This window comes from Blennius ocellaris (genome assembly GCF_963422515.1).
Source record: "Blennius ocellaris genome assembly, chromosome: 6".
NCBI lineage: Eukaryota > Metazoa > Chordata > Actinopteri > Blenniiformes > Blenniidae > Blennius > Blennius ocellaris.
In genome coordinates, this window is record NC_137655.1 from 11,635,594 (window position 1) to 11,662,302 (window position 26,709).

At 40.3% G+C, this 26,709-nt stretch overlaps 1 protein-coding gene across 5 annotated transcripts; it reads right to left on the reverse strand.

Moving 5' to 3' along the window:
* Positions 1–1,112: 1,112 nt before the first annotated feature.
* lims2 (LIM and senescent cell antigen-like domains 2) lies at positions 1,113–25,989 on the reverse strand. Of its 5 annotated transcripts, none has more exons than XM_080497828.1 (11): positions 25,844–25,989; positions 9,750–9,909; positions 8,205–8,271; positions 7,936–8,056; positions 7,315–7,464; positions 6,345–6,495; positions 5,280–5,372; positions 4,283–4,331; positions 4,000–4,075; positions 3,539–3,727; positions 1,113–2,628 (listed from the first exon to the last, which is right to left on the reverse strand). In XM_080497828.1, the coding sequence occupies exons 1-10, from the start codon at positions 25,870–25,872 to the stop codon at positions 3,583–3,585; spliced, it is 1,041 nt and encodes a 346-aa protein (XP_080353954.1). In that variant the 5' UTR covers positions 25,873–25,989; the 3' UTR covers positions 1,113–2,628; positions 3,539–3,582. The 5 variants fall into 5 exon arrangements, with proteins under 5 accessions (XP_080353954.1, XP_080353953.1, XP_080353950.1 ...); XM_080497827.1 differs by lacking the exon at positions 25,844–25,989 and adding an exon at positions 19,200–19,309; XM_080497824.1 differs by lacking the exon at positions 25,844–25,989 and adding an exon at positions 14,165–14,617.
* Between the last annotated feature and the right edge of the window lie 720 nt (positions 25,990–26,709).

A 26,709-nucleotide genomic window follows, 5' to 3' on the forward strand; every position in this document is an offset into this window, starting at 1 on the left:
ATATCTTTGAGCCATAAAACAAATATAGTATATATGTATAATTTGTAATGACAATAAACTGTCATTTAGTACATGAATAAAATTAAATTAAAAAAAACCCCAGAACCCTGAGGTCATCAGGATGAGGTCTACTAAGTGTTCCCAGAGTCAGAAGAAACAAGGTGAAGCAACCTTTAGTTCCTACCCTCCTCACCTGTGGAACAGACTTCCTGTTGACCCACTCAGGTCTTTTAAATCAAACCATAAAACACTAAAATTTGCTCAGGATTTCCATTAAATAACAGAATTCACATACGCTATTTTGATAAAAATGTCTTTCATAAACATCTTCACTTTATGCATTTCCTGTATGTCTTTGTAAAGCACTGTGAACTACCTTGTGTCCGAATGTGCTATTTAAACAAATTTGCTCTCCCTTTCATTAAAAAATTGGATTCCATTTTTCTAAATATATTTGCACTCAGACTTGTATCAATGATTAATTGCAATATTGGCTATTGGGCATTATTTTGTGCGAGTCTAAATGCTCCAAAACAGTGACGCACAACCTGGTTCCTGTACATTTATAAGCGCGTCCATCTTCTTTACTGGAGTGCAGGGCGCTGCAGCCAATCACAGCTGACTATGGGAGAGGCCACAGGGCAAACAAAGAAAGACAGTCATACACACACCCTAGTCAAATCACATTGTCAAGTTCTTTAAATCTTTAAATGATTAAAATGCCAGTCCTCATCATAGATATCAAATCTACATTAACTTGACCTTTTAATCCCTTAAATACAATATTTTAAATGTGATTTATGATGGAAGACATCACAATAAATGACTTCCTTTTTCCAATATACTCCATAAAAAAATATGTTTTTTTTCTTAATTCAAGCAGGTTGATATATGCCATGGCATAATTATTTTCAACTCTCATGCAATTATTATTCTGCCCTGAAACACGTATTTTCTCATTCTTCCACATCGAGACGCCACAGGATCCGTAACAATGATAAAAAAAGAAAAATAATAAAGTGTAGGATTTTAGCATACATTTCAGAATCTATTGACCTTTAAGCTGTATTGCACTTTTGAAGAGGACCAAAAACATGACCACAGGCACACAGTATTGGCAAATACGTTTATTTAGGCGAGTGAACATACTGACATGAAATGAAGTAACTTTTCAATTAAGTCCGGAGTACGCACATTTGGTGTGGAAACACAAACAAATCTCTCCATATGTGACAAAGTTCAAATCCATTTTCAGAGCAGTGTTTGTCTATGCAGTGTGAAACTGAAGTTCCCACTCCAGCGAATAGGTTTTACTGCATGAGATAAATCATGGGGGTTGCAGTCAATAGAAGCACAACAGTAGAATGTGCGTTGTGTTCATAAAAACGATGGAATGTGTATTTCTGTTAAGCTTTTATGGAAAAAAGAAATAAAATAAACATGCTTCCCATGATGAAAAGAAACTCAAATGAAACATTTGGACAATGAGAACAGTTGGCTTTTCATCCTCAGTGCGATCTGAGCCTCGGCGGAAGTCGGTGCACCTCCTTAAGAGGATCACTTTCCCTGGATTACAACAACATGGGCAAACGTTCAAACAGCGAACATTACATCTGGTCTCTGCACATGCCACAAAAGTCATGTTGTAACACACAGACACACAGTTACCAAGTTGACAAGCAATAAATCCTGTCACTGTAATGCATATTATGTCCAGCACCTGTTGACAGTGTGTTAGGGACATTGTAACTACTCAGCAGAACTGAAGCTGCATTCATGTTAATTAAATGTTTGTTTTTTTTTCTTTCTGTAATCGAGCTGCCTTAGCATGAAAACATTGGTTTCTTTTGGATTGTTATAAACTAAGAAACTGTTGATTAAATACCAATAAATGCCAAGTTTGTACAGAAATTGGGCGGCACTGAAAAGTCAACTAATCCAAGTTATTTCCAACATTATTAAAGTAAATACATTAATAATGATACATAAAATAATACAAACGAACCAAGGAGATTATATACACATTCATTAACACTACAATATCTTTGGTTTTACATGATTGTTAAGAGAAATGCAGCTGTAACATCAGTCAAACAAGCCAACACATTATGTGGCATCCATCTGTCAACTTTGGGTAACTATACTTCCATGTTTCTTTGGTGTCTGAAAGATATTAAGTTCTTTTTAAATATAGGACCATTATGTGTTTTATTCATATATGGATTATCTATACATTGCGGGGCAATAAGCGTGCATGTGAAAATACAATGTCGATTCTGAGGAGAAAGGCACTTAACAGCTTAAAGCAAAGCAACACGAGTGAGTGTCAGACATACTGCCGGTGTCAGGTTCATGAAATCAAGACTTTTGAACCGTAACTGAAAATACAAGAGTGCTGAACACTATACTAAAGTACGGTAATATTTTATCGTATAAAACACAAATCACTTCCGCCTTTTATTTGCCGGCACGTTGCGTGCCTGCCCTCTTTCCAGCAGCACGGATGTGTGTATTTATTTACGTGCAACAGTTTCAGACAACTTCTTCAGTCTCTTCTTGAGCTCCAGAGGGAACTTCTCGTAGCACTTCTTACACACTGGCTTCATGTCAAACTCCACAAACTTGTTCCTGTGAAAGAACGACGAAGGGTTGCTGTTAGGGCCCAAACAACAGGTTTTGAAGCAATGTTTAAATGAAATAACTGAACACCACAACTACTACTCAGGCTGCACATTTCAATGTCAATGTTTGACGTAGACATGCAGAGATCTTTTTTTTTTTCCTAATTTAAAAAGGCTTTATGTTTGTTGATGAATTAGTTTTTCATGAAGCTGTCCGTGCAACCTTGAGCTTAAACATATGTGCCCATTTTTTCACTAATCACCTGAAAATGTATGAACTTTGTCGCAAAAATGTTTTCTGCACGATTCCTAACTGATGAACATCAATGTAATGTATATATTCCTTCACCGATAAGTGTGCTTTAGGGTTGAAAAGAGCTCAAAACTAAATTTTGGCATTGACGGAGCTTTTTAAAAGTCTTTTAAATGTACTGGATTGGAAGTCCCGCTCCCCTCAGTGGCCTCTGGGTGACATTCTTCTCAAAGCTAACGACCGCTGCAGGTCCAGTGCGCGTCACGTGTCGAGGCCAGTGGGACCTCTGCCCTCCCGTGGCTGGGGCGAGAGAGCTGCCGGAAGTGATTATGGTGTTACACCTAACCCCAGACTGACTGGGAGACCCAAGAAACAAAGCCTCCACTTCACTATGCGATTGATTTGATTTTCCTGTTTGCATTGCAAAAGGCTTCCAGTCTAAATCCTGACCAGCATTTCCTGCTGAGAAGTGGTCATGTGTTGCAACCTTTCTTATGTTGGGTCACTGGAACGTGCATTCACTCTGTTCGATTACTATGTCCCTACTCTGAGCCACTGGATTGAAGGATTTCAGTGATAGGAGGGTTAACGCTGAAGTTGGACATTTAAGGTTCATGACACACAAATGAAACAGAAACAAGTGGCAAGGGAGCTTGAAACTGACCGACGGGGAAACAGTTGAAGCGAAGAAAAAGGAGAAAGAGAGGATCACAGACACATGGGTATCAATAATTTCTTCTTCTTGTCTTTTGAGTCTCGTTCGCGCTTGGCCAGCCGGCGTTTCATGTCGTCTGGGAGGCGTTCATAGCAGTGCTTACACACCGGCTTCAGATCCACCTCCACAAACTTATCCCTGATTGGACAGGGAGTTATGGAAACAGAAAGAGGAGATTGAGAGGAAAAGAGAAAGACATGCCCCAAAAACAAACACATTTACAGAAAAAGGAGAAGATTAGGATGGAAGAAAACTTAAAAACAGCGAACAGGAGCAAAAGGTTTCAGCTGCAGAATTGTGAAAGACATTTTTGGCAAAGCAAGAAGACCAATGAGAATATAATTGAGGTGAACAAAGATGAATAGAGAGTGTTGTTAAAGTCTGTCTGTAAAACATGCTGCTTTACTTACTTGAGGGTGAGCTTGGTGTTACAAGTAGAGCAGGCGAAGCAGTTGACACACCAAGCCTTATTAAGGGCAGACACCACTGGAAAAAAAAAAACAGTCACATGAGATGGCGTCGTATATTATCATATGAATTACATTAAACAAATGCTGTTCAATCTGGATTCAAGGCACATTTTTTTTTGTCAAGCTTAATATCGTCAAATAAGCTCAGATCGAGAGTCAAATAGGAGTGGTGGACACTCTGTCCATGAGGCTATGTATTTTAAATCAGAAAGCGTTCACTCACCATCTCCTTCAATAACACGATTGCAGTGGTAGCAGACATCCCCAAACAGCTGAGGGTGACCAGGAGACAAAATCGGGAGGTTAGCAACACAGTGACATATCAGCTCTTTCTCCTCAAGCATCGTGCATACACACATCGAAGAAAAGAAGACGATTTGTATTCTTTATGCGTTTTGCTTGTTACAACGGGCTGTAACACCCATTACTCAAGTCAGTATGAAGTGGGAATAATAGATGTGGACAATATTGTAACTATTGCTGGAATCAAAAAGGTTTTTATGTTTGTTTTGGTTATATCTACACATATATCAATATAGATGTATAGATGTATGTAGGTGAATCTAAAAAACAAGACTCAAAGTCTATATTTGTATTAAATATTCAAAATATTATTCCTAAACCAGGCAGAGTGCAGTTTTGCACATTCTCTTTGAGTGGCTGTTCTTTGGTTACTTCTGTTTGCTAACAAAATCCATATACATGCATTTGAGGATGACTTGTGAATCCAAACTGCCTGGAGATGAAAATATGAGTGTGTAAAATTGTGTTTTTCTATGTTTGCCTTGTGATGCACTGGGGGACTGTTAAGTTATGTTCCAGCCAAGATGGTATAGATGATGGCTCGATGGATGAATATTTTCAACCAAAATATATTCAAAACTCAACTTCATGTGCAGTAATATATATATATATATATTTTCCACTATTTTTTGTAAACTACAGAAAATAAAATTATCTTTTCATCCTTATGTATTGTTTAGACATACACATGCATCCTAATATAGGCCAATACAGTGGACAAAGAAATATTGCATGTTGCAGGAAAACGTACTCAACAACAAGTTGTAGACTATCTTACACTCCAAACCATGAATTCAGAATGTAAATCGAAGACACATACCAGGTTGTTGTTAATCTAAACTAAGTATGTCTCTGTAGTGAGAGATGAGCTTCGTTTGTATGTTTGACATAAACCTTGGCAGTATTGTGGCTGTTACCTGGTTGTAGTGCGTTTCGCAGTAGGCCAGGCCCTTACGCTCGTAGTGGCGGTGTCCCAGGAAGGGTTTCTCACACTTAGCACACACAAAATGCTGCAAGCAAATCCAGAGCCAGGCACACATTGGTTAGTATGCGCAACCATGAGTCACTTCATAAACACACTCTGACATTGTTATAGACAGCAGCATAGTGTCACTTAGACCAAACCCAGGCCAGTTAAAGGCAGATATCCTGGAATTGCGTCCATACAGAGGCAAGCAAGTGGTGGAATAGGGACCTCTACTGGGTGTTCATTCATAAAACACACATGAGAGGAGCTACGGAAAGGTGTGGTAAATATACCCTTTTCTTTAATCGTGAAAATAGACAAAAATTGCACTTGAGGTATCATGTTTTACATTTCACATCACTGAAATTGTATTGTGGTACAATCATGTTGTGACAGAGCTTCATACAGAAATGGACTATCAAAATCTATAGAAGCCTTTTCATAAAACATTGAAGACACTAATTTCATCTGTATTCCTCTTTTTAAACTGAAGGAGAATACAGAGTTGAAAATGTTTTCTGACCTCATGATATACGTCTGAGGTAATATGGTTTGAAATGGCCAATATGTCAACTTTGATTGGTCAGCTGGTTAATCTAAATACAAGTGCAGCCCTTGTATGGAAGCCAGGAGACTGTAGCCAGGCAGGGAGGAGCGGCAACACTCAACATGAGGCCGATCTCATGATCCCCATACCATATCAAAGTGCTTCTCGCAATAGGCGTGACCACCTCGCTCATAAAAAGGGTGGCCCTGAAATGGGCGCTCACACACAGTGCAGACGTGGTGCTACATGTGATGGAAAGGAGACACAGGAATGAAAGAAGAGAAAAAAAATAACAAAGGGACAAACAGGTGGTAAAGGAATGGTGATGTAGATGAGAGGAAAGAGGGACTGGAACTGTGAAGAAAAAGATCTGGCAAAAAAGTCTGCAGTTTAAACAATTTGACAACTATTTCTAAGCAAGTAAAATTGATCTTTTTTTCAAGAGCGGGAATTTGTGAAACAACTGACCTCCACGTGCCACTGCTTTCCCATGGCATTGACCACCCGGCCCTCGATGGGCCTCCTACAAGCGCCGCAGATGGGAACCCCCATCTTGTCATGGCAGGGGAGACAGTAGAGCTCCCCCTTCAGCTCCCTTGCATCAGCTGTCAGTTCCTTACTGCAGGGAAACAATTAAGTATCATCAGGTCTGATTCCACTTAAATCAACCTATTTAAGAAGTTCAACGGCAGTAAATTGTAGCTGATGTTAACAACAAAGAAAATACAACATACAATGAATAAAGGGAGAGAAGTGCAATGTAACAAGTTTGCAAAATGTTTAATAAGATTGCGGGTGTGACTTTAATAATATAAGCTGATAAAAGTAAATAAAATGTACATTTATATGTAATGGAATAGATTTATGCAGACATAAATTTGATCACATCATTTCTTATTATGTAATAAAATAACTTGTTTGTGACTATCATTTTATATAATGGTAGAAACACTGATGATGGTTGTTGGGCCACTTCACTATATTTGTACCTGAAAATGTAGTTATTGATTTTGTCCAGCAGAGTGCACTATCTAGTCTTTTTGGTCCATTGTTTGGCGTCAATCTCATGCCTCTGTTTTATAATTAATACGAATTATTTTAATAACTGCTATATTTCTAAATATGTGCAGACTAAATGTGCACAAATTGTAGAAATATGTTATTTGAGGTTTATTTACTTAATCATTTATTTAACAGAACAAGATTCAATCAGAGACAAACAAATGATAACTGATCTGCTCTAATATCAGGGGAGTCGGGCTGCTGGGTCCTTGTATAAACAAGCTTAACTAAACTGAGGACTGCATAACACATATGTCTTAGCAGGTATTTCAAGAAACATGTACGTAAGTCATCCGATACTGCGACAGATTATTGGAAAGTTGCATTACTTCCTCTGTGCAATGATAGAAGCCAGAGCCAGTTTTTGCATGTTTACCCGCAGTTGCTGCAGTTGAAGTGATCGGGGTGGTAGGGATCATTCTTAAACAGCAGCGGCTGCTCATCAATAATGGCGTGACACTTCTGGCAGATGTACTTGCCCAGTCCCCGAGCTTTTTCTCTGTTGTGACACGGGCGACACAGGTGCCTGAGGAAAACAAGGAGAAACACTCGATGACATACTTCATCCCTTGAGTTTGATCAATAGTGTAACTACTGTGACTGCCCGTAAGAGAGGCTTCTTCTTGTTTACTAAAACATCACCGTGAATACATATGCTGGCAGGCACATTCCCCCGGTATGATGGTTTTCTTTTAACACCTAGTTTTGACAGATCAGACAAAGTCTAAGGAACCACAAGATGCCCCCTAAATCTGGCAGAACTCTAAGGCAGTGACTCAAATCTCAGCGGACATTAACATTTTCCAAGTAGATCCATTTAGAAGCTGGGGACTGGAAGGAAAGGGTTCTCAGGATCCTTGACAAATATCTCTACAAGTTATAAATGTAAAAAATCCAAGAAAAGCAGCATGAAAGAAAGTATCTTTCTCCAGGGACAACAACTCATTAAGTGAATATCAACTGTGAAATGAGGATGAATAATTGCAGAGCTGCTAACCTCCCAGCATTCTTAACAAATCCAACATCTGCCAACACAGCCTGGCAGATATCGCAGCAGAAACAGTCCGGATGCCAACTGTTGTTCATCGCCTTGATCACGCGGCCAATAATGAACTCCCCTGGAAGAAATAATGACATTGACATTATGAGCAAACAGTGGCACAGATAATGTATTGTTTCAGACGCACAAAGTCCAGGTTCAGTACTAATATTGACCCTGAAAAGGTGTGAGCATGTGAGGAAAGGCGACTCCTTCGCTGGACTTACCACACTGGTGGCAGCAGGGAGCGAAAAGCATCTGGAAGTCATGTTCGCAGTACTTCCTCCCTTCGAACTGTCAACAGAATCAGTTTGTGCACAGTGAACAAAGCACACAACTAAAGACTGGTATATGTATTAGTGTACCGTAGTCATCAGAGTAAATCTGATAAACAGTGTTCCTTCCAACCTATATACACTAGACCTCTCCCCAGCTTTTACTCATAGAAGACTTCTGCATGTTATGAGGATTAGAAATAGTAACAGCAAAGGGTTGTTGTTGCCAAAGATAAATTAAAACTGTGGGGCTCCCAGAAAAGTTATTTAAATTCAAATCTGCCACCTGATACAAAGAGCTATTTTCTGAAATACAAGAGTCACTTTCTGCTTCATGGACTCTTGGCCTGCCCATCGTCTGCCCTGACTTAGAGATAGATGCTGTTGATTGAGTTAAAAAAAAAAAAAAAAATAAATCAAAAAGCAGATGTGAAGCAGAATATCATTCTGCCAATGATGATCCAGTAATTGTCCAGCCAAGAAACCACTGTGGATTCATAGTGGAGCACTGTAACCACAGCAATGCCTATTACAGAAACACTTCAGTTGCCTGCCTCACTACAATTTCTATGGAGAATCTTGCATATTATTTATTTCATATCCACCTTACGTTATTGATTTCAAGTTGCTGCATTTTGAAAAGACTAAATGAAAAATTAAGCAGTTATATTAAAAACAACCAAACATACAAGTTAATGTACACAATATTATTTATTTATTAGTATAGTCATTATTATTACAGTCATCATAATAGTTGTTTTTTTCAATCAATGTCACTCATCCAGTCAATGACAGTCAGCAATGAGCAATTTGTCAAATGCAGATTTGTCAGAATTCAACATCAGCTCAGTTTCAGTTGGAGAATGTAATATGAGAGTTGGTGGGAATTATCTGAGGTAAGCCACACGGCTTCAGGCGTTGATACACCTTGGAGTGAACGATGGAAGATTAAAGTATAGCCCGTGGCGCTAATGTTTATATCGACTGGGACTACAAAGATTAACTCTCTAATGAAGTGACTAACACAAGGAGCACCACATGTTTGGCTTTAAGTCGAGGCAAAGAAGTTTGTTTACTGGAAGAAAGCTTTTAACAATTCAATACAGCACGTCTTTATTTACCTTAGCTGTACAGATTCAATGGGGAGTGCTCTCACAGAAGTCTTTTGCACTACAGTTATTGAACTGTCCATAAAGAGAGAGGCAGCACATAACAAAGGAACTATTTATCTTTTCAGAGCAACTATTTTATTGGATACTATTATTTTGTGTAAATGGACAATATTTTTTGCATGCTTAAACATTAACAATGAGAAGAAGAAATAGTAGCTGCAATGTGCAGAGTCTTTAAGCATGATTCAACCGGTCAGAGCAATCGGTCTCTAAATGATGGTAGTCATAAAAATATCACATCCAAGCAATTTACAATGCAAATATTTATGATCTATGTTACTCAGCCATGCATCTTGTGTGAGGTGATCATATGACAAGATGTTACCTCGTAGAAGAGCCCCTCGGGGAACTGCTGGAAACACTGGGCACAGACGAAGCACTGCTCGTGGTAAAGCTCGCCGTTACTGTTAACGATCTTCTCGGCCGGAGCAAAGCCACTCTTGCAGCGCTCACACATAGCATTGGCCAGTGCATTGGCCATGTTGCTGAGAGGGAAACAAAATGTAACAGTTAAGATCACAATTGGGCTTCTCTTATTAAATATCTAAAAAAAAAATTAATGGGTGCTAAAATGACAGAATAATGTCATAACTTATAACACAAAAAAGAATCATATTCAACATAATACAACATAGTGTAAATGTGTGGCCATGGAATATACTATTATATACCGACAGTATTCATATTTTTCTCTTTGGACTTACAATGCAACTGAGTCATCCTGATTGCATTTTTCTCAGATTTGTGTCAAAATTTGTTAAAAGAACTGTATCATGACACTGAATTTAAAAGACGTTAAAAACAACATTTCTCTCACTCAAAGTATATTTACTTATATTTTCCTCATATTTTCATCATTCACGTCTTTATTATTTTGTTTGTGTCATAACTCTGTTTTTGTGCCTTCCCCTGTTCTTCATGTTTTGGATTCACTAATGCATCCCGTTTAGTTTTTTTCTCCATGCCCGTGTACAGTGTATTTTTCCCAGCCCTCATGTCCTCCCTGATTACCGCTGATTGTTGTCTGCTGTGTCTCACCAGACCCGACTCCCAGTGTGTCGATTTAAGACCTCAGTCTGTGTCTCTGCCTTGATGTTCACTCTGTGTTTCTATAGATTCTACCCCTACGCTGCCTTATCTTTAAGTTGACATTTTTTGTAGTTTCCTTTTTGACAAAGAGAATAAACTTTAAATGAAGTATCTGTGTGTTTTGATCCTCTTTTTTTGCTCTCTAACACTTTTGCTCTGACAATGCCTTGTATTAACCAAATATTAACACGATATTGCAAAATCACATCAGCTTCTTTCTCTGCCACGATACCAGCTGGAAGTTAAAATCCAAGACATGAGAACATGTTGGTGGAAAAATATGATGCAAAAGGTTATCAACCAAGATACACACTCACACATGCACACACACAGTCATGTTTTCAGGTGTATTTCGGGTGTGTGTTTTCTCTGGTTTCCTCGTACAGTCCAAATACTTAATTGGTAAAGCTTGTGTGAATGTGTGTGAGATGAACTGAAGACCCATGCAGGGGCACCCTGCTTTCACACAAAGCCAGCTGGTCCGGCCCCGGCCCCCTAAGAGCCTGTACTGGATAAAAACAGCATCAAAGATGGATGGACGAAGTGACACGGTGAGCTGACTTTGGCCTTTCATAACACAACTAAAATTGTTTTACAATCCCATTCCCAAACATGACTAACACTCCAACAGGGCCCAAACTAATATTTTCCTTAGATTAGACAATAGTCATGTAAGAACTTTGAGCAGGCAGTGGGAACTACCAGAGAAAAGGCAACTTTTCTCTCTCTACAGAAACATTAAGTAAACCAAAAAAAAACATTCAGTTAAGAGCAGAATTGTCCGTGTTGATTTGATCTAGGCACATACAAACCACATTCGTCCTTCAATTTTGAATTAAAACTATCACTCCACATATTATGGACAAATCAATTCACACTAATATCTTAACACCACTGGTGGTAGCTAGTGTGTATGCAGAGTGTGCATAACCAGCCTGAATCACGAAAAAGACAGTTTTTTGACTTTAGTCCCATAAACAAAACTAAACAAGTCCAACTACTCTCATTTATGAATGGCGGTCATGGATGAGAGTGCTCTCACGATGTGAGACAGATTTCACCAGCTCTGCCTCTGATAAATACTTGGACATTATCTTTGTTGCAAACCAAGCAGCCAACCCCACAGCTGCAAGACGCTTATTTGAAACAGTCAAAGAAATTTGAAATTTTTCAGAGTGACAAGTGAGACAAAGTGGTAGTTAATGGTGAAGTGTATGTTAGGTATTTTAAAGAGGGGGGGAGACAACAAGGGTGAAAGGATAATAACATGGCAATCCTAGTGTGTCTGCTTTGTTAAAGGTCAGAATACCGCAGAGTATCCAGGCAACATATATACACACACCGCAGGATTTGTATGGAGTGATGCAATTGGTTAACTTTAACTTTGTTAGACCCACTTGAGGATTGTTGAAATATCCTAAAAACTTCAAGACAAAGAAGTTCTTCATTCTTTTTTTTTTTAATCTAGCTTTAGCTTGTCATGGCTTTCCATTTCTTTAAGCACATATCTGTTTCTCAAACATTTTCAGAGAAACGTAAATGGGATCTGGTATGTCTTTAAAATGAAACAAGATGTCTCTACTCCTCTCAGGCTTATCAAATACATATTGTTCTATGAACCCATTCTGGGCTGATATCAAACAAACTGAGGGCCCTGCCCTGTCCAGAGGATTTATGTGAGGAAGTGATACATCCCTCAGGCATTTCCACCCTCCTATCTGCCTCTCGCACCCTACGACAAGCCTTTACAGTTGTACAACTCAAACAAAAAAAAAGGAAAAAAAAGTTTTCTTTATTAACCTCACTGCTATGGCCAGTTCTCATACTCCTTGTCATTGTTTATTGACACTTTTCGTAAAATTGTAGACTGAAAACGGAAGCTGGTAGAGAGCAAGTGGGGCATGATCCATCATCAGCCTCCCACCAACAGCCAACTTTGTTTCATGTCCTCCTTGTATTCTAAAAAAAAGTGGGCAGGGTACAGATTTCTTCTCTGTAAACAACTGCCCTGTTAACCCCATCAAGCTGGGTTGTGACTATAAAAGGAGTCTGGCTGTCAGCAACCGGAGAGGATGCAGACTAACGCCCGTGTTATGGATACCTTCTATTCCCTCCACCCTGTTTCACTGTTCCACACAGGTTTCCAAGAGTTTATAAAATGAGCGCAGTCAGAAACAACGTAGGCGTCCAGGTTGTTCTGCAGTGCCAAGGATTCTCCCAGCACATCGCACATACACACTGACCTCAACAGTTCACACAAACTGATTATTTCTACTGTTATGGCAACACGGTTGGGAGCCACAAAACAGACCTTACAGGTGTGGGAAACTTCAAAATTGTTTTTTATTAAAAATTATATCCTAAATCTTTTTTACATTCACACTTGTTGAAATTAACTTGTTCACAAATCTGAACCTTGTTGGAATCACTGAGCTTCTTTCCCAAAAAGCAGCCAGCCATCACTTTGCAAGACATTTTTCATGATTCCAACATAAATCTATGTAGTTTTGAGTCCTTCATTGGAGAGCATGTGACTACAATATGTCCACTCGGGTTTTTACCAAATATACATCATTAACGGTGTCCCTTTGCATATTTTGGTCCAGAATATGATGAACCATAAAAAGAATGAGTAAAAGATGCAATTTCTTCCTGTTTGTGTGTTGAACAGGACACCATTACCAAAAAGCTGATCAATACCTGAATACAAAGTCTGCCAAACTACAAAATATAAAACCTTTGCTTTGTTGCTCTACTGAAATGAGTGACTTAAATCAGACATTTTCCCAAAGCCCACACTACAAGCTGGGACCTTCAATGCTTTTCGGGACTGATGAGACTGTCATGTTATCATCTTTTGGTCATCCGGTGTTTCCCCTCCCAACTGAGTCTAAAGACACTGAATGATCCGTGTCTGTCCACATCTTCACCACTGTCCTCTTGTACCCATATGGGTGACCTCTATGTCCATGCTCTCCAATGGCCTGTGATGATCCAAGATCAGTCAAAAATACAGTACATATATTTAGCCTCCCTATCTGTCAGGCACACATACTTTGGATGCCAGTTGCCATATTCTACTTTGCATAACAACTCCCCCTCTCAATGCAAAAATAGCATTTCCTGTGGACTCCCTCCTGCAGCTATCCCAGCACAAACATGGCACCAAAGGCAGGTTAAACAAATCAGGAAAACCCGTGGAAACCAGGGGTTTACATACTAATAACAATCATTTAAATAAAAAATCCCTTAAACACACCTACAAGCGATTCCTCCGACACTGTTAGATTATGTTGCATATCAGTCACCAAATACTCATCATGATCTGTAATTCTGTGACAATCTTGTTCTCAATCGTAAAAACAGCTAAAATAGGAATCAGCTCATAACTAGACTGTTTAATCTTCTCCATGACGTCTAGGTTTCAACAGGACAACTGAGGGTGGGAGTGTGGTGCCACTGGAAAGGATGCAGGCTAGGAAAAAAAGGAACATCTTTTAACACTCCGGTGAAAGAATTTGTCAGAACAGGCCACTCAATGATAAAGGCTGGACTTTTAAATAATATATTGAGCTTTTTGGAGTAATCTGTATTTTTTTTTTTTGATTAGTCCACATATATCTTTCCTCTTTTCTTCTTTCTTCTACTTACAATCGAGCATAAAAATCACAAAACTCCTTATAGACTTTGACGTCACTTTTCCGCCGCTGGGATTTGGACACAGGGACTTCAGCCTCTCCTCCATCCCCAGCATGAAGCCTCTGGTGGTAGCCATTCATCTCGCCATGAAAAATGTGGTCCGGGGCTTCACCATCCTCAGGTATCGATGGTGGCAGGGCACGGCCGTTCATCTCCATATTGTGTGAACTACCCACAAATGTCCATGCAACACCTGCACAAAGTAGCTCCGATCACACCTCCCGATACTCCAATGGAGAAATCTTCTGTGGCGGTTCAGTGCGAGTTTCCAATAACAAGAAGGCGGCAGGCTGTGAGAGCTGGAATCCACACAGCAAGAAGTAGAGCGAAACTCAGATCGCACTGCGCTTGGGAGCACTCTCTCTCTCTCTATCAGACACACACACCCTCTCTCATGGACACACTCCCCCTTTCTCTCATTCCTCCATCAACTCTTTCTCACACACACAGAGTCAGCCTTCCCTCCCGTCACACCCGCTTGTCTATTCTTGGGCAGGTTACTGAAATTAAAGAGCCCACCCTGGCGCCTCTCCAGACAGAGGTCACTGTGTCATAGCACATACACATAATCACACATCAGCAGACAAAATGTATTATGTTTCATTTAGTGTTACCCTCTAATACTTTGGATTAGCGTTGTGAACACCTCCCTGGGGTATCAGGTATCAGTGTGTGTGTGTGTGTGTGTTTAACAGCCGGATCTCTCAGCTTTCTGATACATCTAGCGCCGAGGCTCCAGCTCAATCTTGCGCAAAGTGGGAAAATCGCCCAGCAAAGCAGATAAGACTCACGAAATGATGAACAAACTCCTGTTGATATATCAACCTCTGTTTGACAATTGTGAATCAACAAAAACCAAGGAGAAGAAAGTTTAGACAAACATACACCGGAAGAAACTGAAGCTATAATAACCTCTTTATATGAGCTATGCAGCAGATGCTGTCTGCAAAAACATTGAAAGTGAAGCAACTGATGTAAAATTGTTTCAGCCTTGCTGACTTTAACATCCATACATGCTTTGCTGCTATACAGTCCTAATGTTTTGCTGATGCCTACAAAGCAGGAAATTCAAAATCAGACTCCTGTAGTAAGAGTCGAGCTTCTTATAAGCATGATGGCTGGCTTTGGTTACCCCAGTGCAGCTTAATGAGCAACACCTTCCCATTTACGGTTTCTATATACAAAACATTACTCAGTTTTTGGTAGGAAAGTACTTTGGTAGATTAAAATCCTACACATTTAAACCTGGTGTGACTTGTTTCCAAGTCAGTGTCAGTTTAGGTTTAAAATGTAAATTTGACATGATCCACACCTGCAATTATACACATGTTCATCATCTTTTAAATAGCAATACAGCCTGAGGCCAAGGCATTCCTTTCAACCACTTAATGCCTTTATTTCAGCTTTTCATGCAGTGAAATCCAAATGAATGACCTCCAAAACCATCAAAACAACACCAGGCCAGATCCGGAAATACACTCAGTGAACAAACATGGCAGACACTCCAGTTGAGAACAGCCGTTGTGTATATCCTGCTAAAGTAACGGATGGACAACAAATCCTCCAGCTTGTTATGAGAGAACAGCACAATGTTCTCAATCTGTGCGAGCGTGGTGCGAGTGTGCCTCAGTACTCCAGTAAAACAGGCTCCACTCTACAAATAGACACCCAGTGGAGCCTCAACTCCAAACTAGGTGCTGGCAGCTGCTGTTTTGTGTCTGTGTGTGAGTGTATATGTGTGAAAGAGAGTTTGTATACATAGTAAGAGCCAATTCTGCTTCCTGCAAAAGGGGCTACCCAACTTTACATTCCATTCATAGTTCTTTACTAATATTTTTCATCAATATTCTTTAATCAACATGTACTCATTTGAATATGCATCTCATATTTATTCAAACTTTTATACCGTAATTTTTTTTTTTTTTAAACCAACATCCCGAATACCAAAGTGGTGATGAAGTAGCCAGGGCGTCATTGCTTTCCATCGCTCTCCCTCACTACTCCGACATGTGAACTGTTTGTGGTCCATCATCAGCCTGAACACTGAAATGAATGACATAATGAGCCCGACATATCACCAGGCACCAGTTAAATCCCCCGGAGCTGCTTGTAGACAGAACATTACAGGAAATTCGCATGCATTGTTGGGGAATCTCAGAGAACCCGTGTTGAGTGACTGGGGTACAATGGATAGAGGGAGGGAGGGTGCTGGACAGGAAACTCTCCTCCTGATTACAGCCACGGCGAGCTGACCCGTGCTACAGTGCAAGAATCAGGTGTCCAGGCTGACATAAGAGCGTGCTTTGTTCACGTGGGGCTCGTGACATGTGCCAACCATGGTAAAGAGAAGGTGGTGTGATAGGGGCTGATCTATGACTTATGGCAGCACACAGGTTGAGAGAGGCAGGGTACGTCCTGGAAAGAGCAACAGTCTATTGTAGGGCAAACATGGGGAAAGACAGAGTTATGAGAACAATCCAGAGTATCTAAAGCCTACAAAAACATATGTAAAACATGCAAACTACACTGGATATATGATTATGCAATATGATTATGTTGAGATAAAACAATTTTACTGTGACTGTGTGTGTATGGAGTATGTGATATATTTACATCATGAATATATCAATATGATCATGTACTGTACATACATGCAATAAATTACTTATTTCTGCCTCAGTGAATAATGTAGAGTACTGCATGACAGACTATGTAAAATGAACGGTGAAACTGTCCAATGCTCATACTTGATGCCCCAGATAATGGAAACAAATAGATACATTGGATTACCATTAAATGAAGCTCCTGAAAGACACGCAGACAGTGAGCAAATGTGAGTGAATGTCAGCCGAAGCTTAAAAATGGCTACGGCAACTGGCAGCAGTCAGCTAGATGTCTGGTGAGATCCCACTGCCGGATAGGATGTGGACTTCCTTATGAGGTCCTTAAAAGTAACCCGAGGGGTCATAGGTCATGTCACTCATGTCAAGAGGCAGGAAATACAGTATTCAATGTAAAGACCATAGGCTCGGCTCCCATCCTCAAGACTATTTAGATGGATATAAAAGGACAGATGTGTTTTTATTATATAATTCAAGCAGCTATTAAGTCTTAATGGCCGAGGTTGAGGGCACTTATGCAGATGATGTCCAAACTGGCCTCATTTTCAGCTCAATATCTCTGTTCCTGCCATTAACAAGGTTCAAATCTTTAGACCTCAACACATGACTTCTCTCAGCTGCTACAAGTCAAGCCTAGATAAGAAATCAAACACACCCTGTTCACACACCCACACACTTCGAGTCAACAGCAACCATGGCAACACAGACCTGAGGGCTGCTTTGGGCAAGAGCTTTTTTTCCTTTGGCACTGCATCAAGTGTGTGTGCAGTCTAACACGAGCATACACATACACACACGCACGTAAAACAGAGCGTCACACACTGATTCAGTGACTGTGCAAACATAATTCATGACCAACATTTCCTTTGTTTTGCACATTGTGTCCTGGGGCCATTTTGACCTGTTCTTTCAGAGGCCGGGCTCACTTAAGAGTCCAGAACAAGAAAAACACAAAGTAACATTTGTATGGTATATACATGGTTCATAATGCACAAATGATGCTGTGTGTTCTTTCTAAACACTATCAAGTGTGCTCTTGCTTTCAGACAACAATGTTGACCACCACACAAAGATGAATCCCCAAAGTACAATGAACTCCTGTGTGTTTTATTTATATTTACAGAAATGGTAAATATTTTTCAAAATGAGTAGATGTTGCTGGAGAGATGGGATCCCCACCCAGTGGTCTACATATCCTCTCATCTGGATTATAATTTTTTTTTAACCGCATTTATGTCCTCGGGACAACTGATTAAACCTGGATGAAACTTCTTCATCTGCAAACTGATTGTTCCTGCATTTTCTTTAGAATAGAATAATTCATTGCATGAAGTTCTGAAGCCATGTGCCGAATTGAATTAGAATTAAATTATAGTTATTTCAACCGTCTACTTATTGCTTTTATCTGAAAAATGTGTAGAAAACATCATCCATCCTGTTTTTATTAAAAAAGCGCACCCTCTGTTCTAAAGCCAGAACCGAGTGTCTGTGGCTTGACTGGAGGACACCTCCAAAGAGAGAGCTCCCTCTTTCCATCCACATTCTTCGCATTACTACATTCCTCCAACCACTTTGGGATCACACACACACACACACACACACACACACACACACACACACACACACACACACACACACACACACACACACACACACACACACACACACACACACACACACACACACACACACACACACACACACACACACACACACACACACACACACACACACACACACACACTTTAAAAAAAGACAATATGAAACTGATTGGCACTATAATGTTGTGAAATCAGTATTTCAAAGGTCTGGACATGTTGTACATGCCTGCAGCTGCAGCTCGCACAACTCAGAGGAATTCAGACATGAGATGCAGTGTTTGCTCATCAAACACTTCAACACATCTCACCTTATCTATCCTAGTCAATACACTTCCCACGAGCAAGGACGTCTCCCCTCAACAAGCCCAAACTGAACATTAAAACGTGTCTTGCTGATCAAAGACAAAAAGACAAGAATAACATAATAAGGAGTAGAGAACACCAAATAGCTTTTGTCATTTTTAAAACAACCTGGGGAGAGTTAGGATTGGAAGTTGCAGGTTTTTACAACTGATGTGGGATGCGCTAAAAAGAACTACTTGTTTGTGAGCAACACCTGTGAAATATGTTTCTCTATTGCAAAACAATATTTAGGTTAAAATTGTTGAAATATTCGGTGCAAAATGAAAATCCATCTTTGCAATCAGGCACAATATCAGCATAAAACACAGAAACATCTGAAATAAAACAGCTCAGCCAATACTTTCGCAACATGAGCTCGTGAAAAAGTTGAATATATAGAAAGCTTGATGCAGGTACACTCACCTGAAGCTGTCCCTCGCCAGACTCCCATAGCTGTCTGGTCTCTCCTGTCTTCGCCTGTACAAGTCAGAGTTTGACAACTCTTTCAACCTCAAAGAGTTCATCTCTTTGCTTCTCCCACTCTCTTTCCCCCCCCCCTCTCCCTTCCTTCCTTCCTACCCTCAGTCTGCTGTGAACACCCTGTTCAGTATTGAAAATAATCCAAAGATACTGTGTGTGTTCAATGCCAATATGAGTTCCTCGCCTCTCTCTCTCTTTCAAACACACCTCCAGGTTTCACACCCTTGAGCAAGGGCATATAAAGGGGTGTGGTCTCACAGCCAGCACACCTACTGCTGACTCCGCCTCCTCCTCCCCCGGCAGGTAGAGGGGGAGCACATCAGAGAGAGAGACAGAAGACCACATTGGACCCTTGCTGGTCTTTGCCCCCGTTGTCCCAGAGAGCCTCCCACTACTCTCTCACTCATTCTGCTCTTTAACACAAACAGTAGAAGATAAAAGAGGCCCTTTTTCCCTCTTCTAACAATTATATACTGCAGGAGAAACACAATGGCAGTGTTATCATGGTGCTGAACAGGGCATCTGAGGTCAGGGCTCCCTGACCGTGGAAAACAAGTTGTCTTTCTAATCTTTTTTTTTTTCCCTTCAAGATAAAATTTACTGTCTCTGGATTCATCTGAAAACTTGTAGATGAATGTAAATCGTCAATATGTTCACTTGAGGGCTTACATCACCTCTGCTCACAAAAAGAAAGTCGAGCCTGTGTATTTCCCTAGGAGATGAACAAACTGTAATTTAACATAATCCAAACAGACACTTTTTTATTTTCAAATCTGATGCATTAACTTTTCATTTGATCTCCTCAGTTTAAAAACTCATGTTATTTTCTGAGCAGAGACAACAAGCTATTGAGCAAAGCTGAAATGTCAACCTCTGAATAATTCATTGCCGAGTGACGTGGGAGTGAGCAGTTCTCTTTTACAGACACAAAACATAAAATATGCACATTTTCAGTCCAGCTCTGTCCGGTCAAATACATACTGACATCATCAATATCAAGGAACAGGACTTATAGGACTCAATATTATGGATTTGTGCGATTAGTCGGCTTAATCTTTGAGCTGTTCCTTCATGTACAAGGCCACTTAACTCTCATACAGTCATCTACCAGTGGTAATCCTCAGACAACATCTGAACACACTGAGAAGATGATCATTTTAAATTGGCAAGTTTTGGCAGTACGTTCACCTGGAAAGTGCAAAAAACAAACCTAAAACCTAAACCCTGAAACCTGGTATATAAACACTACACTGGAGCACTGCACAAGCTCATTCCTCCTAAATAATTGGATATCAACCTACATGGATTGACAGGTCAATGCTAATAGCAGTGATAGCAACATTCAGGCTAAGATGATATCATTTACCCAGAGACACTGTAATCAGGCCCAGTCTGAGAAGATGATGCTGCTCGTATCTTGCATAATATACATTTTTCTATCAGATCCCATAAATATTCCACTTGTGACAGAACATTGAACGTTTGCTTTCTCAAGGTTGATTCAAAAAATCATTATGGAATAAACATTAAAACCTACCAATAGAGGTAATGGATATGTTTTAGTAACGCTTGATGGGAGAAGTAATACGTTGACAGAAACCATGTATTGCCTTAATGTGTGCAGACAGGAACATGCTCTGTGAACTGTGTGATCCTTCAGCAGCTTGCCTTGACGTGTTCAGCATTCCACAACACACACACACACACACACACACACACACACACACACACACACACACACACACACACACACACACACACACACACACACACACACACACACACACACACACGTCTGCGTATGTCAAAACTTTCATGATGAATCAGAAATTATTCATTGTTTTTCTCTTTCTTCACTCAGTCCGCTCTCAAAATGTCAAAATCGAAACTCATATGCACACAAAGGACAAAGGGAGGGTTAGTTTTATTTTCCGAGCTCCAGATGCACAGGAACACTGCTTTTGTCTAAAGACAAGTCTTTCTCGTTATCATTCTCATCATTTATCTCCACTGAATTTCAGCAGAATCATTTGTTAAGCCTGTCACTGTCAGGCATGAGTATACTGCCACTGTGTGGACTGCACGAGTACTACAACTCTCATGTAAAATGAAGACACTTCCAACACTATTCATTAGAATGATATATTTAAGATGGAGGTGGGAGCACTGTGTTTACTGTGTACCTAAAACATTCAATATATTTGCCTTTGAAAAACGGAGATACAATAATTAATTTTTTCATTTGTTTAATCAAATTCAATTTATTTGAGAGGTTTTATTAAAAGAAAATAATGAATTGCTGGATTATCCAGTTTTGTAGGGATGACTCATCTCCCTTCCAGTCCCAACTTATCTGTCATAATGTTGTCTGACATCATTTCAGGTTCTTTGTCGTCTGATGGAGACAAGTAAAGCTTATCTGCAGAAGAGCACATCGTGCACTATGCCCCAAGCATTTTATATCGAATAAATAATCTCTTTTTACAGAAACTATTCATCGTGAAATTATCCTCCTTAAAATGAACCATATCTTACTCATACAGGAGGATGTACACACGACAAACACAGTTTATCATCAACAAAGCATTGCTGACTTCCTTCTTGGTCCATTTCCCCAGAAATAAAAACATGAGAAATACTCAAATGTGCCCTTAAAATATGCACTTCGTGAACAACACAATACAACACTCTGTTCATGAATCACATGAACAGATGGTGAGGAGGTACTGATGCTCCTAAAGTTACAACTAAAGTTATTTCAAGCTAATTCATCTTACCGATGTCGTGTCGAGCTGCGAGGAGGATCGATGAGTGACTGCCCCTTCTGCCACTTCTACTACAGTTATCTCTGCCTGCATGGCCACATCACTTCCTCTCTCAGTGTGTGTGTGTGTGTGTGTGTGTGTGTGTGTGTGTGTGTGTGTGTGTGTGTGTGTGTGTGTGTGTGTGTGTGTGTGTGTGTGTGTGTGTGTGTGTGTGTGTGTGTGTGTGTGTGTGTGTGTGTGTGTGTGTGTGTGTGTGTGTGTGTGTGTGTGTGTGTGTGTGTGTGTGTGTGTGTGTGTGTGTGTGTGTGTGTGTGTGCGCGTGTGAGAGATGAAGAGGATGTATAAGAATGGTGTTTCAGATACTTAAAGGAGTGTTAAGAGCTGAGGGAAAAAAAGCATGACAAAGGGGTGGTGTTGGTGATGAAAAAGAACAAATGGATCATAAATTAATTCTCACATTTTTGCTAAAGCAGTGCTTTTATCTCCAGCTTCCACTGTGAATGTGAAAGGCTACATGAACTACCTCAATTTAGTGTCACAATATTGTGTCTCTATGTTTGGAGCTGACAAACACTGAGCAGAAAATCTGAAATTGGTGCCAATACATTGTTGTATCCATTTATTCAGCCATTTTCTATTCTGCCATTCATCTGAGCTGATCCCTGCTGAGTATGGGTGAAGACCAGGTCCATCCTCAACAGGTCAGCTGTTTATCACAAGGAGCACCTGGAGAGAGACTCCTATGTCCGTCACATCGATTTAGGGAGACGCTTTTATCTCAAACATGGACTGTGAGAGGAAACTTAAACTTCATAAACCAGAGAAAACATACACATAGACTTATACAATAGACTCTCCTATTAAGAGAGAGTACGAACACCACGACTGAAGATTAAACTGCTATGAGAGTTCCACAAATATCCAACCAAACCATCACCACCGACCCCTTGTGGCTGGTTTTATTATAGGCCACACATCCCTCCTACTCCTTCAACACTCACAATAACTAATTTCAAGTACATATAATCTATGGTTCCATCGTACATATAATGAAAATAACTATTGCAAACAGCAATAAGGAGTACACATTTTACTGGTTACATATTTGAGTACAGAACAATATTGATGCACTGAAATGAGAATAAAGTCATATGACATTGCTGTTACACGCTTATTAATAGACATTTACTCTATCAACAAGGAACATCCAGCTTCATGCTTCCTGTGCAGAAGTTATTTTGGACACATGTTAATTTTTGGAAGCATCTGACCACTTTAATTTGAGTGGATTATGTGAGGAACCAACTGTAACAATCGTAAAACTCAACAAATGGAACATGATGTTACAATGTCTAGAAAAGACGCATATTTCTGGAACTTTGAATCAATGCTTCTTTCATCAGAGAACCGACACCAGTTGTGACATGAAGCAACCCTGCAGTGCAAAGTAGACTTATGCTTGTGTTTCAACACAGTTTTCCACATTGGTTATCTCAATAGTTTCCTCCCATCTTTGTCCCAGAATGTTATTCTGCCTTTTTAGTGTGTCTTACATCCATACATGTGTGTTGTCAAGGGTAACTGAGATGCTCAATAGTTAGAAAATGGGAGGTTTTAGAGAGCTCATGTCAGTATCCCTGACGTTACTCAACATGGCAGAGGTTTTGTTAAAAGTTAAGAAATGTACTAGATTTCCAGGATAATCCAAAGGTGAGCAAATATCACAAGATGTTCTTAAGGTATTGTGTGATGATAAATGAATATTCTAATTGTAACAATTGAAATGAACTCTAAGTTATTCCCCTGCCTTTTAAAATATCCTGCAGAGTATGACGAATCCTATGTATGTGAGCTGCAGCCACAGTTCCTCATACCACCTGCATCCAGTTCGTACACACACAGTTAAATCCTACTTCACTCAGGTTCACTGCTTCCAAACAAGGACAAGTCCACACTGGAGACTGAGGCATTCTTTTAAGCTGTCGTTGTATCAACACACTGTGGGATCAGATGAAAACGTAATGCAGTGGGAATGCAACAATCTTCTCATTTTTAGAGGGCTCAGCCTTTCACGGCTTTCTTTTTCTCTCCTGTGTGCTTTAAAAAAAAGATCCATGCCAGGCTCTTATTTACTCCATGGTGCAGAATGCAGTGTTCACACTGGTGGAAAAACTACTGCTCTAAAAGGGAGTCTCCAGGGACTGGATGGTCAGGAAGTGGTTTGGAAAGAAGCAGCTACTGTCCAGTGACTTTATGTGGACATTCCTCAGCAGGGAGGAGGCTGATGTGGAGATTTGGGGAACATCTTCACTCCTTTTAAAATATTCCTTTCCCAATATAATCAGTGAATGTGCATATTCCATGCATTTGTCTGGGGATAAATATCTCCATCTTTCACGACCATTATGTAACCAACAAAAAAAACCCAGACTATCTTAATAGTAGCTTACCAAACACATTATTGGGTTATGCAACGACAGTGCTGCGCATGAAGCCTGTAGCAAACGCTGACGCGACACGCCAACATCTGACAACACACAGAAGCTAGAATCTACATGGGAGCAGTTCAAGCACAGCCAGACACAAAGCTACCTAAAGAGATATCAACAGCGACAAGATGTGCTACTATCAGACAAAGTTATAAAACATGCATGAAGTGATCAAAAGAACCACAAAGTGACTTTTTGTGAAACCGGTTGGGTGTTGAGATGATAAAGAGAGGGTCTTTATTCAGCCCATAAACCAAAGAGCTGCAGGGTCAGTGTGAAAATGACTCCAGAGACAAACACAGGCCAAGATCTGCCAAAGCTATTAGAGAGAGATGTAGAATCAGATGTATTTCTATCATAGAGAGATTTGGCACACCAACAAAAGGCACACCAAGATTACATGGACACGCAAAATGGCCTAAACTAATTATTGGTCTTGATTAAATAAAGGTTCCACAAGTATTCTTATATACTTTCAACAATGCATAAGTATATAAGAATGCATTGTTTAAATATCACATCAGAAATAGCCTCAATGAAGGCTTATAGGTGTCTGTACTGGTGGAGACGTGTTTAGCATTGAAGTTTATTAACTCTTATTTTTGTAATTCATTAACAAGTTACAGTCCCATTGCTCGTCCCAGCGAGAAGCAATCTTACTCGTTCTGTGCAATGGATTGTAAATGAACAGTTAGATTGAAATCTTATTGTTTTACAATACTCAACATTACCATCACGTACATGATAATGTGCAAACGTGAAGCCTGCTTCATGACACCGAAAATAATTCCAAAAACATGCAAACGTACCACAAATAAACTAAAGAAAAATGACAACAAAGAGGACAGGGAAAGACTGAGGTGAGTTGAGCTCAGGACCCTGCTCCCTCTTTATCCGCCACTGCTCTCAACAGAAAGGCATACAAACCAAACTGCGTCCTCAGAATTAGACGCTGTGGTCTTTTGGTGATGTCTTATGCGTGGCATATCTTTTAAACAACCTGAATCTGATCTGAACGTTTTGAAGAACCGGTAATGTCTTGTGTCAGTCCCTCGGCGGAGGGTGAACTTCATGTGGCCAAGTTGAGACTGAAGCTGTACAATGAAATTAATTGTTTGTTGCTGAAGCGCCTTTTCTTCACACAGACTTTTTTCTCATCTCCATTAAAAAAAACAAACAAGTTATTGTACAAAAACAAGAATAAACAGAAAACTAAGCTACACTTTTGTCCAGCTCATGTGAAGTGTAACGGTACGGAGCTTTTTGTTTCTCCTCCTGTCAACTTCCTAACTTTCCCAGTAAACATGTCATCTTGCGGAGATCCGACACTCACCCGTTGGTCATTTCAGAGATGGCCAGCATCGCTCCGCTCTCACCCTGTCTCTGAGCCGGGGGGGTTTTCTGACCTCTGCTGCTAGATGTCCAGATGTTGGACGGTCCGGGGATGTTCCTCCAGCCAGCCGAAGAGTGGGGTGGAAACTGACGAGGCGCGGCCCTGCCCGGTCTGGCCTCAGTACGCACTGTGCGCACCGCCGGGAGCGCAGCACCTCCACCGACACACCACCAAAGTAAAATCTCCTGCCAGGGAGCAGGGGAGAGCCGGATCACAGGGCATGAGAGCCAAAAAAAAAAAAAGTGAGCTGAGTTTGCATGCTCTCTCTCCACAAGTTTGGGTTTCTGGATATTCGGGTTTCTTCTCATTGGTCACCTTGTAAATTCCAGTATGCGCACCTGTCCAGGTTTTCACGAATAATCATCTGGGATCACCTTCAGCACTCTGCCACCCCGAGTTAGATGGAGTAGAATAGAAGCTAGAAAGATGGAGTGTGTGTGTGTGTGTGTGTGTGTGTGTGTGGGGGGGGGGGGGGGGGGGGGGGGGGGGGGGCACAAAAAGAGTTAAAGACAATAAAATGAATGATTGTTTTACGAAAAAGGAAACAGCAGCAGAAAAAAAGTCATCTGATTTTATTTTAACACAGGTCTTTCTGCAGGTTTTGGGGGTCATTTTTACTCAGTTCAGCACAAAACACCATATAATATACTCTTCAAACATCTTCTAAATATGTCACAGAGTATACCTACTTCAGTATTCCTTAAATTCAGCCCACAGTGTGTTGTAATGGTTGACAGTGGTAAAATCCTTTGTTCCATTCCAATCTTGGAGGGTTTCCTGTGTGGATTTCATATATTCACAATATG

What these genes read in the sequence shown, in the direction of transcription:
- lims2 (XM_080497824.1), bottom strand. Translation starts at nt 14,370, where the DNA reads ATGGAGATGAACGGCCGTGCCCTGCCACCATCGATACCTGAGGATGGT. An exon ending in TTTGTTAAGAATGCTGGGAG is followed by an intron (nt 7,465 to 7,935) that starts GTTAGCAGCTCT and finishes TGTTTTCCTCAG; the next exon opens with GCACCTGTGTCGCCCGTGTC. An exon ending in GAAAGCAGTGGCACGTGGAG is followed by an intron (nt 5,373 to 6,344) that starts GTCAGTTGTTTC and finishes ATTTGCTTGCAG; the next exon opens with CATTTTGTGTGTGCTAAGTG.